The sequence below is a fragment of the Brienomyrus brachyistius genome, unplaced genomic scaffold, assembly GCF_023856365.1.
Source record: "Brienomyrus brachyistius isolate T26 unplaced genomic scaffold, BBRACH_0.4 scaffold277, whole genome shotgun sequence".
NCBI classification, from domain to species: domain Eukaryota; kingdom Metazoa; phylum Chordata; class Actinopteri; order Osteoglossiformes; family Mormyridae; genus Brienomyrus; species Brienomyrus brachyistius.
Window position 1 is genome coordinate 25,657 of NW_026042552.1, and position 15,333 is coordinate 40,989.

Consider the following 15,333-nt stretch of genomic DNA (forward strand, 5'->3'; position numbering starts at 1 on the left):
TAATGGCAGACATTACAAAATTGTCTTTGAAATCTCTTTGCAAACGGAGCCACTGATATGCTTGTCTGTGACATTTGTACATGGTAGTTAATTTCCTGTAAAACTGGAGAGGAAGTGAATATTATTGGCCTTTGTCTTTGGGGGACCATTGACATTCTAACTATTTTGCATAGTGTTTGTTTTTTTTTTTTGATTTTTCAGGGTTGCCTTGTTGCTTAATTTTTTTTCATGACTCGTCTGATGGAAGCGCTAACCAGTAAGGCGGCGCGTATAGCTGAATCCTACTAACAGTGTTTCATTCCTGTATTTTACGCAATGGCTTACTGGTTAATGTTAATTCGGGTACCTAAATACACTGGTGACGCTTTGTATCTTTATAGCATTGGAGTAACAGGGTGTGTTAATTTTAACAATGGACTATTCTATGTTTATAAAGTTAATATAATTGTACTTTTATGGGGGAAATGGCTGGCGGACGAGCTTAAAATGATTTCGGCGTGCTTTTGAAATTTGCTTTTGCAGTTTTCATTCCTGATTTGCTCGGGGCACAGTTGAATTGAACAGATTGAAGCTTGAACCAGTCTCTGTCCGTATCAGGACACCTCGGCTCAGTCCTGTGTCGGTTAGTAGGAGCTCCGCAGCATCCAGTATGGAAGGGATGATCGGGAACGCGGTCTAACACCACAAATTTAGCTATTCTTGCTATGCAGTTACCTTTCTAACAGATTTTCAGTGTTTTCCTATGCTGGACATTTGATTTCTTTCTGTATTAGTTGGAATTTGTAAATATTAAATGTGAATTTATGCAAAAAATGTGTTTGTTTTTCTCCCTCTGTGCACTAAATATTTAAACACTGTGACACTGTACAAGAACAGGCCTTGCAATACAGGAGTTCTTGAAACTCTCTCTCTGTCCCCCCACCCCCCCCCCCCCCCCTCAGCAGAACCCTAGTGCACTGTGCCAGTAAATTACCTCTCCCTATATATGCAGAAAGCATTACCAAGGCAGGCAAACGGCAATAGTAACAGATTAACAGCTGCTAGATTTACCAAAGTACCATTATCAGTCTCTCTGCAGATCACTTTTCGTAGTTCGAGTTGTTGTACATAAATGTGAACGTGTGTATAATTACAGGAGCAGACAATGGAGATAAGCTGTTTTCCGAATCTACGGCAATGGAGCTGGACTCGGACAGAAGCTCGGTCTGGATTCTGTCCCCATTCAAACATCTCTCTCTAATACACGACCTACGAGCTCCCTGTCAGACGGCCCAGGTTAAATGGCACACAAGCGTATCTTGTTCTTCAAGCATAATTTAAAAAATAATGTATGAAGAATTTAGGGATCCCTTTGGCAACACTTCTAATATCCGTGTAATTTACTTAATGTACAATTTTACTCTTCAACAATGTATTAGCCATAGGGTTAATGCTGTCCGAAAATAAACCCCCACTTCCTTGGCGGTGTTTGTTTTAATATTGTAGCCACTCATCCAAAGAGTGACATTTCTTTCAGGCTGTTTGACACCAGCCTGTCACTGGCTTCCCTTTCTGTCCTCAGGCTCCTGCTGTCTGGCCGGATTTCCAAACCTCTGTCTTGCTTTATGATCTCAGACGGTTAAACTGAGTAGCCAGGGTTTATAACGATGTTTTCATTCAGACTGGATCTGTGAGATTCCCAGACAAGGGAAGGGAAATTCAAGCGAAATACGCTAGGAAGTTGATGAATTAGCAGCAAAACATAAAGGGTCTCTACGTGAGTAATCCTATCATAGACGTAAATACGGAACAATTATTGGTATAAAACCCAGCCCATTGCAGCAAAGTACTAGTAGTACTTAAATGTACTGAACACAAATCTAAACAGGCCTATGCGTTTGACACAGACACACACAAATCGGTATAAACACACTGAAAATCGCTGATAGGCGACTCGAAAACTAACGTAGTCGGCATTGGAGGCAACTTCTGTTACACCACAGAACCAGCTTCCTCGTCGCTTTCGACGTCTTAAAATTGGGAGGGGTGATATACAACCGTGCATGAGGCTCCCCCTGGGACCTCTGTACTTTGTTTTACATGTTGGGCTGAAGATAATGGACTTCTGCTGAGACAGATAAATGTTTTATATATATATATATATATGTATGATCCTAATGTAAGAATACGGAATTCAAATGTCGATCGAAGGGAGGCAAAAGCCTGCTACTCCGCAAAAAGTAAGTTTCGCCGGTTTTTTTAAATGTCTTGATTTATAATCAAATTGATTTACAATTAAATTGTAATTTGCATTTTCTTCATGTACTTTCATCAGTGTAGCTTTAAAATAATTACTGATTTGCAAGAAAATAGTAAAATCACCATTCAAATAATTTAATACTTCTCCATTTTAGACAATTAAATAATGCAAAACGACACTTAGTAATATTTACCACTTATAGTTTAGTATAAATATCTTAATGTTTATTAGGTAGACCAACCTGTACTTAGCGTTTGGTTAGGGAACAAAAAAATAAATAAAAAGACAATTCTTAACAGATGTTTTTTTTTTTTTACTTTCAGAACAACACTGCACGTCGAATAACAATCCAAATTATAACATTATAACATACATTTCTACCATTATTTTCACTAAATATTTAGATTAATGAAATGTTTTTTTCATTTTGCTTTCTTGTGTGACTTGTTGACTGCAGTTTGTTTTGGGAGGAGGGGTGCAAAGAACGATGGATAAGTTGTGACGAAACTCGTGTAAAAACTGAAACATGCACATTTAAAACACTTTGACTCAGCGATTTTTACAGGACGAGCTTCGTGTGCATGTTGGTAATACATGTAGCATAAGAGGAAAACCCACATCAGAAATATCCACGTACACGTGTGCATTTGGTGTGTCTGGCCTTTTTAAGACAGCTTTTAGTAACTATTACTTAATAAATTGTTTAGAACTAACATGGTCTAACGTGAACGAGCAGCGTGCACATTTAACTCTTTAATTCATTAATTTCAAAACGCTTGCAATGCAGACTAGCTGTGTAGTGTAAAGACTGACGACGTATTTGGATGAAAGTTTAATTTTTTGCATAGAATAAAACACAACACATGGGAGAAAAAGTATTACAGTTTAGCGAACTCGAAGTACTGTTAACTATCTCATTTAGTCCGGAAATAAATGACACTTTAAATAAAGTTGAATTCTTCAGTATAAATCATACTGTGGCAATATATAGCCTCTGGAATAAATAGTTGCAGTGGGTGGTGTTTAACTGTTATAACATCAACCAAGTTTTTTTTTCTTCACGCATTCAGGTAGTCATCAGTTCCGAATGAAATAAGTGCATTTAAGTACTATTGTTTTATATCACTAGCTATTATACTGTTTTATATTGCAAGTCTTATTTTTTAAACACTAATCATTTCGTGGTCGCCATACATTTTCCATGCATTATTATCATACTATTACTTATTTCAGCAAAAAAAGTTCCTAAACTAAATGTGAACACCTGATTCTGTAAACGTTTTAAAGTGCGGTATCTTTGATGCTTCCATGAAAAAAGCGAACTCTGCTTATAAATGAAATATCTATTTTTTTTTTTTTTACCAAATATGAATAGCTGGAAAACGGTCATTCGTAGCCGGTGATGTTTTTGTTGGACTCCCAGTGTTTATCATACGGCCGGATTACGTAACGCTGTGTTTACCGAAGACGCATCAAAGACGGACTCCGGCGATTCCCGGCTCAGCTTTCCTGCCGTGAAACAATGCAGAAGTGGCCTTACTGCTCCAGGCATGTGGTGGCCGACGGTGCAGCAGCTGGATCTGAGGAATTGCCGCGTCCTGTTGCATTTCCCAACCGGATGGACAGCAGTAGTATTAGGAAACCGAATGCATTGAACTGCAGGCAAAACTCTCCCTTTTCTATATACGGGAGGTCTCTGAAAATTAAGCCATGTGCATTCAGTGTGGTGGCACTTTCGTAACAGTGTTAATATTGCATTGAAATGAAAGATGGCGCTAATCGTCGAAACTTAAACAAAATAGCTGTGTTGGGCGCACCATAAGCATGTACGGGTCGCGGAAACCTTTACCGTATTTGACTGGTCAGCGCAAGACAAGTGGTTCGACAGAAAAGAAAAAGCACACACGCGATAGGGGTTCATTTCCAGTCAAAGGCCGGGCCGGGAGAAAGGTGGGGGAAGGGCATTGTGGGAAACAGGGCACTGGGGAGGGAACGAGAAAAAAAGCCCTAGTGGTTGAACTGGTCCTTCCGCTTCCTTTGCGTTGTGACACCAAGAGGGGAGCAACTGGCCCTCTTTCGTCATTTCAGGTGGAGGAGAGGAAAGGTGGAGCCAAGAGCGGACTAATCTGAACACCAACAAAGGCATCCTCTGACCTTTTCTAAATTATGTTTTATGCCTTTGAAGTAAAAAAAAAAAAATGATGTAGACAGTTGAGTATTCGATGTTAACAATTTATTTTAATGCAACTAAAATATCTGTATTTACATTTTTTTTCTTTGTTGTTTTGTTATGATGACAGAGCATTTGTATGTGATTGGGACCTGCTGGATTTTTCATACACTTTCCCAAAAGTAAGGCTTGAATGGAGAGACACACACGTGCGTCTGTTTTTCGATGGGGTCCCAGAGGTCAAGCAAAGGAGTTAAAGTGTAACACCTGAGGTCCCTGGACACTCCTCTTAGAAACGATCTCCACCCCAAACCTCTAACATTACATTTCATCCCCTACTAAGTTATTTCAGGTAAGTCTGCCATTGTAAGAGCTCTGTTTATGATGTAGAGAAAATATGATACTTTATTTAAATAGTAACTCTACTGAACAATTTGCTCATTTTAGACATAAATTATCGTGTTTGTGTGTGTATGTATGTTTGCATATTTGTGTGTGTGTGTGTGTGTGTGTGCGCTTTAAACTTTGTATGATTGTGTTGAGAAAGATGCTGTATAATGATGAATTGAACATGACTGGAATTAATTGGACTTGCTAATCTATTATTATTCTTATCTTCAAATATTTATTTCCCTAATATTCCAGCATTCTGTTTTTCAGAACGTATACTGTGTACTTTTTAAATAGCTTGTACCAGGTTTACTTTTTTGCACTGTGTACTCTCTGTTTCGCACAATATGTTCATCAATGATCTACGCTGTATGGACAAAAGTATTGGGACACGCCTCTTAATCACTGAATTCAGGTGTTTCATTCAGATCCACTGCCATAGGTGTATAAAATCAAGCACCTCGCCATGCAGTCAGGGTTACAAATATTTGTGAAAGATTAGGTCATTCTGAAGAGCTCAGTGAACTCATGTGTGGTGCTGTCATAGGATGCCACCTTTGCATTAAGTCAGTCAGTGAAATTCCTTCTGTGCTAGATATTCCACAGTCAGCTGTAAGTGGTATTACTGCAAAGTGGAAGCGTTTGGGAACAACAGAAACTCAGCCATGAAGTGACAGACCACATACAGTAACAGAGCAGGGTCACTGAGTGCTGAGCTGCATATTATGTAAAAGTGGCCAACGCTCTGTTGACTCAATAACTGCAGGGTTCCAAACTTCCTCTGGCATTAACACCAGCATGAAAACCGTGCACCGGGGGCTTCATGGGGTGGGGGCTTCATGAAATGGGCTTCCAAGGCCCATGCAGTGGTGTAAAGCACGCCACCACTGGACACTGTAGCAGTGAAAACATGATCTGTGGAGGGAGGAATCATGTTTCTCTGTCTGGCAGTCTGATGGATGGGTCTGGGTTTGGCAGATGTGAGCAGAACTTTACCTGCCTGACTGCATTGTGCCAACTGTAAAGTTTGGTAGGGGAGGGATAATGGTGTGGGGGTGTTTTTCAGGGGGTGGGCTGGACCCCTTAGTTCCAGTGAAGGGAATTCTTAATGCTTCAGGATACTAAGATATTTTGGGCAATTCCAACTTTGTGGGCCCAGCTTGAGGAAGGTCCTTTTCTGATCCAGCATGACTGTGCCCCAGTGCACAAAACAAGGTCCATAAAGACATGGTTGGATGAGTTTGGTGTGGAAGAACCTGACTGGCCTGTACAGAGCCCTGACCTCAACCCCATCACACACCTTTGTGATGAACTAGAATGCAGATTGCAAGCCAGGCCTTCATGTCCAACATCAGTGCCTGACTTCACAAATTCGTCTACTGGACGAATGGGCAAAAATTCCCACAGACACACTCCATAATCTTGTGGAAAGTCTTCCCAGAAGAGTGGCAACTGTTATAGCTTGATGTCTATTAATTTAGAATGGAATGTCATAAAATTATCTGTGTGTGAAATGGCCTGGTGTCTCAATACTTTTCTCCATATAGTGTACCTACTTCCTTTTGTATGCCCATGAACTTCCCCTGAGTGTGAATAGAACTTACCTTAATCTCGATCTTAACCTTAAGTGATCACCCCTCTGCTCTTGTCCTGACACAGAGGAAGGTTTTTCCATGTCTGACAGTCTGCAGTGAGGGGCGTCCTACTGAGTGAAATTGAAACCCAAGGCTGGGGAGAGATTAGAGAGGCGTGTACACAGGCCCCCATGGCTCAGGGGGGTAGGGGGGCTGGAGCTGCCCCCCCCGACGGAGGTTGGGGCTGGATGATCGTGGCTGGCTGTTTCGTCGTCACCGTCTGCACCCGGGCCGTCACCAGGTAAACCGGAATGGCAGCCAGTGCTGGAGTGTTGGGAACAGCAAAGGAAAATGACCTGCTCTTTGGTCCTGTTTAGCTGGCTCAACACCCCATTTAGCAATATTTAGCTTATTTTGCCTTATTCTTAGGAAAAAGCTAATACATTAGCGCCTCGATGAAACTGGATAAAAAAAAAAAAAAGTTTTTTGGAAAATCTGCTGTAACGCATGTATTCAGTAAATGTCCTGTGTTTTTATAATGTCTTGCTCATAATCTTCTTTAAGAATTTTGTAGTATGTAGTGGAAGTGAGGCTCCAATTAACAAATCGACGAGTTCGACAAGTTCGCATTGGCCTGATCACCTTGCGGTTCAGGTTAAACCGGTAAAGAGTTAAACCTCACTGGGTGTTCCTCTTGAATACCAGTAACGCCGCCTTTCTCTCTTTCCTCTGGGTAAACTGCAATATTCATCAAAATGTGATGTGAAAAATGCAAACGAGTCACGGAATCCTTGATCATTGCCAGGCTAGGTATTGTGGTTAGTATTGGGGAAGTTACTCACAAAACACTGAGGTGGAAAGTTCAGGTCCAGAAAGTACAAATCCAGACCAAGTTTTTGTTACAACCAACCAGTTGAGGATTCTGTGACTGTGACTCTTTATGCTCAACTGGTTGGTTGTAACAAAAACTTGGTCTGGATTTGTACTTTCTGGACCTGAACTTTCCACGTCTGTCTTTAATCGATTACTGTTGTGAGTAACTTCCTGAATACTGCATGTGGTCTTAGGGAGTTGGGGGGGAGGGGAGTGTTCGCTGACGACACTGTTATCCCTTCCAGACTGGTTTTACATTCCTCCCTGTAATGTCCTTGCTGAACTGGCTCGATCAGCATTTCCTTATCTGCAAGCTCATCATTTCTTTATTATTGATTATTATAAATTATGTACATTATATATTATTATCACCCTGCGATGGGCCTGCCCCCCATCCTGGGTTGTTCCCTACCTCGTGCCCATTGCTTCCGGGATAGGCTCCAGACCCCCCGCGACCCAGTAGGATAAGCAGTTCGGAAGATGGATGGATGGATATATTATTATCATTTAGTTATATAATTATATGTATATTAACGTGTAATATTTTATTTTAATAACTCTCTTATTGGGAATGGTGGGGAGCATGTAGCTCAACAGGCTTAGCCTCTCTGCCGATGATTGGAAGGTTGCTGGTTTGAAGCTGCCCTCAGCAGAACAGTCATGTCTGCGGGCCCTTGAGCAAGGCCCTTAGCCCCCAGCTCCATGGACACCACTGCAGGGGGTCGCTCCTCACTGCCAGCCTATTTTTCACCTGTATGCATCTGTGTAACATGGAGAGCGAGATGGGGTAGGCAAAAATCTCATTTAATATTTTAAACATTTACAGAATAATTAACTTTTATATTTATATTCATTATACATCCATCCATCCATCCATTTTCCAAACCACTTATCCTACTGGGTCGCGGGGGGTCCGGAGCCTATCCCAGAAGCAATGGGCACGAGGCAGGGAACAACCCAGGATGGGGGGCCAGCCCATATAATAATCCGTGATTAATAATAAGTAATGATTCATATAGTATAGTTACCAGCTTATGTTTCACACCGTCATAGAGGTATGTGTAAATCCGTGCCTTCTATTTTTTCCATATTTAAATGACCTAATAATGCAAGTAGGTTTGGCTGTTTTGTGGTTTACACATTATACACCCTTGCCAATGTATGTCTGCTTTAGGTGTCATTATATTTGTATTAGGTTTGTAAAACTTACCCTCCGTATTAAACCACAAGCCCTAGGCGAAGCCCTCGGTGTCCGGTTGCATTCCTCGATCATCTGGCTGATGCTCTGAAAAGATCGGTTCCTTGAGTCCCCATTATCCTGCAGAAGCACTGAAGCACGCCCTGTCTTCTTGAGCACGAGGCCTTGGGCGATTACGTTGCAGAGGCCCTGGCCTGGAGAATGCCGGTTGCGTTTGCTTGGCGGGAGGTTCACAGATAACTTCTCCAGCGGCCCACGCCCATCCCTGCTGTTTGCTTTCCGGTCAGGGATTTGTAACCAAAGAGATTTGAGGGTTTGACTTGCGAACCGGGCCGCGTGACCTCGGTCGCCCCTCATGGAGATCGCTGTGTGTTTGTACAGATGCTGGCCCATTCTTTTCAAGGTTCAAGCCCCCCCACGCACACTGGCCCCTGGTAATACATAACATAGGCCTCCCTACTGTATTGCTCTTGAATGATGATGTTCCGGTCGGATTGGTGTAATCCCTCGCTGATCCCAAACCTGTGATATCACCATGTGATACTGAATCATGTCAGATGCAGTAATGCAGTCCAGGATTGGGCACCATGGCTGCACGGTTTCTGCATATCACTGAAGTGCATTCATTCGTTTTCTTTATCATTTGGGTTGAATCACGCTCCGAGCCGCAGAGAGCATGAACAAACTTGTGTCTTTCTGTTTCTTTAGATGTATCTCCATCTTTTTTGTGGAGTTTCAGATGCACTTTGGGCATGACTATGCCGGCACTGCATGGATTCATTCGCTGGTGGACTGCACCACTATGCTTTGTGGTAAGAGTTCCTTAGGCTTGCCTCATCAAATCTGCGATTTTATTACCCCTTCCATGTATCTCTCACATAAGCCGAACATAAATTAACTGTGATCTCCATGTACTCTGAAATGTAAGATCAGGGGAAGCCAGTTGGGAACCCAATGGTTTTGTGGCTGATATCAAAACATGTAGGTATTCCACTCCACGTAGTTGTATGTAGTCATGGAGTCTGCAATATAAGGACTGTTTACACATAAATAGTATCAGTTGTATCTATTGAAATTCATAAGTGGAAAGTTCAGGTTCAGAAAGTACAAATCCTAACTAAGGTTTTGTTTCAACCAATCACTTGAGTCCTCTGTGACTGTGACTCTTTATGCTCAACTGGTTGGTTGAAACAAAATCTTGGTCTGAGCCTGGACTTTCCTGTCCTGCCTAAATTTATCATGTATGTCTCCTAAATGTTCTGGGGTGGCATGTTGGGTAAGCGGGTTAGCTTTGTTGAATTTAATCTGCCGTATTATTCCTGCATATTTGCATGGGCCTATCACACAATCCAGGACTTACTGTTAATGATTAATAATTGTGTTATAATAATACTATTAATGTTAATAATTAGTGAATGAAAGTCTATTGGCTTTTCTGTCCCAGGCTTCCCTTGCCTTGTACCAAAATGGGTGTCTCCCTGTGAGTGTTGTCTTGACAGTAACTCCCTATGGGGTTAATGTTGCATAGGCTCTGAATCTTGTATAGCTTGCTGTAGATTTCCCAGGACCCCAAGTTAGGTGATTAGCGGCCTTTGCGACATCCCTGTGTCATGTGTGAGTTTTGCGCCCTGTTTAAAGCAGTGCGGGGAAATGCTATCAAGCGCTCAAACTCTGCTTTTCATTGCGTTTCTGTCAACCCTGTTTGTGTGGCAGTTTTCAGAACTCCTGTTTGTGGACCTGGTGTTGGTTTACGAATAGATTTATCCTGAAGAACACAGTTCTAGCCTTCATGGTATCCATAAAGCTGAAAGTCACAAGACGGCCTCTTCAGGCTGGGACTGACTATAGATTGAGCAGAATGTTGTGGACTTTACTTCATCTACCAGAATCCTATTGATATTTTACATCCTGGATGATGCATTAACCTTCTGTCCAAAAATGTCACTAATCTGCCTGTATTGACAGAATTCTTTCTGCAAATAAGTATAATGTTCACTGCACAACACATGCCATATGTTCTGTTTAAATTGTAGCCCATAGGTAAAGAAAGTGGATCTTTAAACTGTTTACTATGTAACTCTGAAGTGCCGAGGCCACAAAAAAATGTCAGACTAGAGAAACCAGTAAATGGTTTCAGGGGTGAGATGTAAGAATGTACTACAGTACCAAATTACGTAAGACGCATTTTGCTGAAAGATGCAAAGTTATATATAACATATAATAAGTCCAAATAATATTTAATGGGTATTTAATTATACATGACACCAAAAAGTACAGCTTATGACATTTTGTATCGTTCTTCCATAACATCTTATGTCCCAGGGGACATGGACGGGACACAGGACAGACGACACCCTGGACAGAATGCAGATTTACGACTTTCTTAAGAGAGGGGATAGATAATTAGTTTTACCATTTCAGTTACATCTCATAATTATGTTGTCATGTATGTCATATATGTTTTTAGCCATTAGTTCAAAAGTTATTATAAGTGCATTAAAAGTACTGTTATGTTTTACAAAATTTTGAATAAGATTTCCTGTTACAATATATCATAAATATGTAATATGACATACTTTAATTGCATAGCTGTGTCTTTAATATAATTGTAAATGTCCATGTAAACTGTGCTTTTATGATCATGGTTCCGACAGCTCACCTTGTATGGTCCGTGTGACAGATACATTGTATGTCCATCTCCAGTGCTTGTGATTTACTGTCCTGGCAGCTCCGCTTGGCAGCTTCATTGGGAACCGGCTGTCCTTCCGCATCACGGTGATCCTGGGAGGCTTCTTGGCTTCCACCGGGCTGGTCATGAGCTCCTTTGCCACCAGCCTCGAGTACCTTTACCTCTCCCTTGGCATCCTCACAGGTAGTACACACTACCCCTGCTTTCTTTGAGTTCCCCGATATGACCACTTGAGGTTGCCGTTAATGTGCAAAGGTTTCTGTCTGCAGGTGTTGGGTTTGCCCTCTGTTACACGCCAGCCATCGCTATGGTTGGCGTCTATTTCCACGAAAGGAAGGCGTTGGCATACGGGATCGCCATGTCCGGCAGTGGGATCGGGACTTTCATCCTGGCCCCAGCAGTACAGCTCCTGATAGAGCACTTCTCTTGGCGTGGGGCGCTCCTGATCGCCGGGGGGTTTGTCTCCAACCTGTGCGTCTGCGGGGCCTTGCTGAGACCTCTCACCTCCGCGGCGGGGGTCGAGAACGGGTCCGTGGTGGCGGAGTCCGAGGCAAGGGACAGGGCGGTGACTGCGAGATGCTGCGATGACCAGGAGCACCATCGTTGCTGCTTCCGGCCCATGCAGGAATACCGATTCCTGCTCATGCCCAGCTTTGTGGTCCTGGCCACATCTTTCCTCCTCCTCGCCAGTGGCTGTAGCCTGCCCTTCGTCTATCTGGTGCCTTATGCTCTGGATGTAGGTGTCGGCCACCAGCAGGCTGCCCTCCTGATGTCCATCCTGGGGGTCATCGACATTGTGGGCAATGTCACCTTCGGCTGGCTTACTGACAGAAGGTACCGGGGCCAGAGCTGGTGCAGCCTTGTGTAATTCTGGAACCATTTGTGGGGAATACATGCAGGACTGTGTAGTCAAAGAAAATCTTAGAAATAATCATAGAAAATTGGAATTAAGTGTATATTTGCTCAGAAACCAGTAGTTAAAGCTCAACAGTTCAGCAGGCTTGTTATCTTACAAAGGTTGTAATTCAAACTTGCACATGCACTGTCAGAAAAACGTTACAGCTGTAGTACGCTTTTGTTCCCCAAGGTACAAACAACATTACTGTTCCCCAATGGTACAAACAACATTGCTGTTCCCCAATGGTACAAAAATGCTCCTCAGAGTCCATTTCTGCACCTTTAAAGGTACATTTACCTACAGCTAAGGGTACAATTAGCAGACCTTTGAGGGTACAGCCCTAGTGATAAGTAATTGTACCCTCAGAGGAACAAATTGCAACTTTTTTCTGACAGTCTGATACCTAATGAAATCCAGCTAGCTAATTGGGTAACGTGTGTCCCCGCCCTCCACTCAGGTGCCTGAGGAAGCACCGCAGTGTGTGCTACATGCTAGCCGTCGGCTTGGAGGGCTTATGTTGCCTCTTTGCTCCTCTGTTGCGGAGCTTCCAGCTGCTAGTGCCGTTTGCGGTGCTCTACGGTTACTTCGATGGGGCTTATGTGGCCCTCATTCCAGTGGTGACGTCGGATGCCGTGGGCACGGCCCACCTCTCCTCTGCCTTGGGAGTCGTGTACTTCCTCCACGCCGTGCCATACCTGGTCAGCCCGCCCATCGGAGGTATGTTCCAACGGCCCTTCACACTCACCGGTGAAGACATGTGGCATTGCCTCTTAGCCATGGACCAGTTCTAAAAATACAACCCTGGGCTAAAGTCTCAGGCAGTCAAAGAAAATGATGCTTAAATGATCTTTCTGTAGGTACAAAGTGTGTCAGCTTAGACATTTCAAAACCTCTCACCTTAATTGGATAATCAATAATTAGTCATTTATCTAATTTTATTAATTTAATTAAGTGAGCTAGGTAGTGAAATTTAACAAATGTATGGATTGCTTGTGGTGCCCCTGAGGAGAGGTTTGGGATATCAGTAACGTTTTGGAGAACAGATGAAATCCTCTTTAATCTTTATTGGCAGTGCTAATTCGCATATGTTCAGATAAATACTTTGTAACGTTTTCCTTTGGCTACCAAAGATTTTTGCACATTGCTGTGTATTAGGGCACGATATGCAATTTAATCGCAATTCTACGGCACATGCACAATATTCACCAGGGCTATAGGTAATGGGTGTGACATTTGTTCAGATTTGTCATGTTTATTTACACCCACAATTTGGTAATCAGATTAATGTACACCTAAGATATTAATGAGATGCACATTGTGACACCGAAAAGCTAGTAATCTACATGAATTCAGGGTATCTTTATGTTTATTAAATTATGCTAGCAGAGCACGCCACATGCTACTGTTTTGGTAAATCACAGAAGCAATAAGTACTGAAGAAACGGTGAAGAAACGGACAGTTCAGCAGCCACGACATCTTTTAAAAGTAAAGATGTTTGTGGTGTGGCGGTACTTTTTGCTGTTGTGCAGTTTTTGCGTTTACTAAAGAAAAAGGCACGCCAAATACAGATTACTAATTTTTGGGTGTCATGATACACCTCTCTTTAATATTTTAGGCGCACAAATAATCTGCTTATCAAATTGTGGGCGTAAGTGAAATTCCGTGTAATCGCGATGTGATATCATGCAGCTGTACTATGTATTTTTCTAAGTCTCCCATCCTCACTTCATGAATGTGCGTTCTGTAAGACAGGCCTGCTGCTGTACAGCACGTGCCCAGCGCTGATAGCTTCTGCTTTCATGGCAGGTTGGCTCGTCGACCGCACCGGCTCTTACACGGCCACCTTCTTCCTCAGCGGCTTCGCTCTCATCTGCAGCTCCCTGCTGCTCGGCGTAGCCGCCATGGTTCACAGTTGCCGGGGACGGCGGAAGCACAGTGTCCACACCAACCCCAAGCTGCACAGCTTGGTCAACAGCCATTGATTGTTCGGACTCCCAAGGTGGAACCGAAGCTCACTCCTCTCCCTGGTTGTTCTACATTGCAGTCTTTGTGCAACACCAAAAGCCTACTGTATATGTACAATAAAAATACGAAAGACATTGCGGACCTCTCCTAATGTGTTTTTTTGGCCTGCTTTTGTGCGTGGCCTCAAAGATTCTGCCTTTCCGGCCTTTCTGTCATTTGGATTACTTTCTTTGTCACATTCCCTCACGTTATCTCGAGAACAATATTCAAACTGGCTTTCTATTTGGGAGAAATTCATTAGGGTATCTGTGCATCTGTCCATGACAGGTTACTCACCCATTCGTCTAGGTCAAAGTGATCCAGCAGATGGCAGCATTTGAGTAATTTTATGGAACATATACCAGCATATAGTAGCAAAATGAATTACGAGGTATATGTCTATTTTGTAGAGGTTTGTGGACAAATAGTGCTAATCTGTATTTAATATATGGCTTTTTTTTTTAAACAAAAATGGTTTAATAGTAATATTTTCTTGCTTACAGGTGTTTGCAGTTGCACTAAAAATTGTGGCTACTGTAAATAGAAGTCAAATCTAATAAAACACACTGTTGTCCATTTTATGTTTTTTTGTCCATGTGCTGAAAAAAATACTTTAGTATAATGATACTATATAAATAAATAAAAATACTATAATAGTCAGATTGAGAGATGATATTTTGAGACTGATGCTTTGTGTGCAATCAGGATAGCAGCAAAGATAATGTACGTAACAGTATGCTAGTTGCCGGGAGGGGTGAAATCAGTAGGAGTGTGACGTGTCGTCCCCACTCGACACAACCATCTGTTTCCCTTTTCCATGACATTTTTGCATTTATCTGGCACCAAAGGTCACCTCTTCTCGTAGATTTGTGCCCTGGGCCAATATAAGATTTAGTCTGGTAAGTTACCAAATACACAAGTTTAAAAATGTGCTATGGAAAATTGACTTGGCATGTACGCACAGAAAAAATGCCATTATTGTAATCGGTGAATAATAAATTTGGATTTTTTTTTGGTGACAGCATTACCATTTTTGTCCTGCCCCCATCGTCCGCTCCTTCCGTGTGCCACGCCCCTTCGTTCACCAGGTGTTTCCTGTTGTTCTCATTAGTTCAATGTATTTAAGCCTGCTTTTAAGTTTGTTTCCCCAGTCGGGTCATTGTAAAGTCAGTGCGTGTTTGCCTGTGTATATCTACCCTTTGATTAAACCCCGTGCCCCCCCAATTTCCTGACTGCCGCCCCTCTGTCTTCTCTCCGAAGCTGCCAGGACAGTAAATCACAAGCACTGGAGATGGAC

At 42.5% G+C, this 15,333-nt stretch overlaps 1 protein-coding gene across 4 annotated transcripts; it reads left to right on the forward strand.

The window, feature by feature from the left end:
* The first annotated feature begins 1,925 nt into the window (after window positions 1-1,925).
* Window positions 1,926-15,260, forward strand: LOC125728396 (monocarboxylate transporter 12-B-like). 4 transcript variants are annotated; one of them, XM_049005398.1, is made up of 9 exons: window positions 1,926-2,219; window positions 2,563-4,449; window positions 4,540-4,761; window positions 6,459-6,674; window positions 9,153-9,256; window positions 11,173-11,316; window positions 11,403-11,967; window positions 12,489-12,748; window positions 13,839-15,260. In XM_049005398.1, exons 4-9 carry the CDS (start codon window positions 6,565-6,567, stop codon window positions 14,012-14,014), a joined length of 1,359 nt encoding a protein of 452 aa, XP_048861355.1. In that variant the 5' UTR covers window positions 1,926-2,219; window positions 2,563-4,449; window positions 4,540-4,761; window positions 6,459-6,564; the 3' UTR covers window positions 14,015-15,260. The 4 variants fall into 4 exon arrangements, with proteins under 4 accessions (XP_048861355.1, XP_048861356.1, XP_048861353.1 ...); XM_049005399.1 differs by having other exon boundaries at window positions 2,563-4,189; XM_049005396.1 differs by having other exon boundaries at window positions 2,563-4,761.
* Window positions 15,261-15,333: the final 73 nt, after the last annotated feature.

Bases quoted from the DNA above. Each gene is read 5' to 3' on its own strand.
- LOC125728396 (XM_049005396.1), top strand. From the start codon at position 6,565: ATGGCTCAGGGGGGTAGGGGGGCTGGAGCTGCCCCCCCCGACGGAGGT. The intron at 11,317-11,402 runs GTAGTACACACT...TTCTGTCTGCAG, and splicing joins CTCCCTTGGCATCCTCACAG to GTGTTGGGTTTGCCCTCTGT. The intron at 12,749-13,838 runs GTATGTTCCAAC...CTTTCATGGCAG, and splicing joins GGTCAGCCCGCCCATCGGAG to GTTGGCTCGTCGACCGCACC.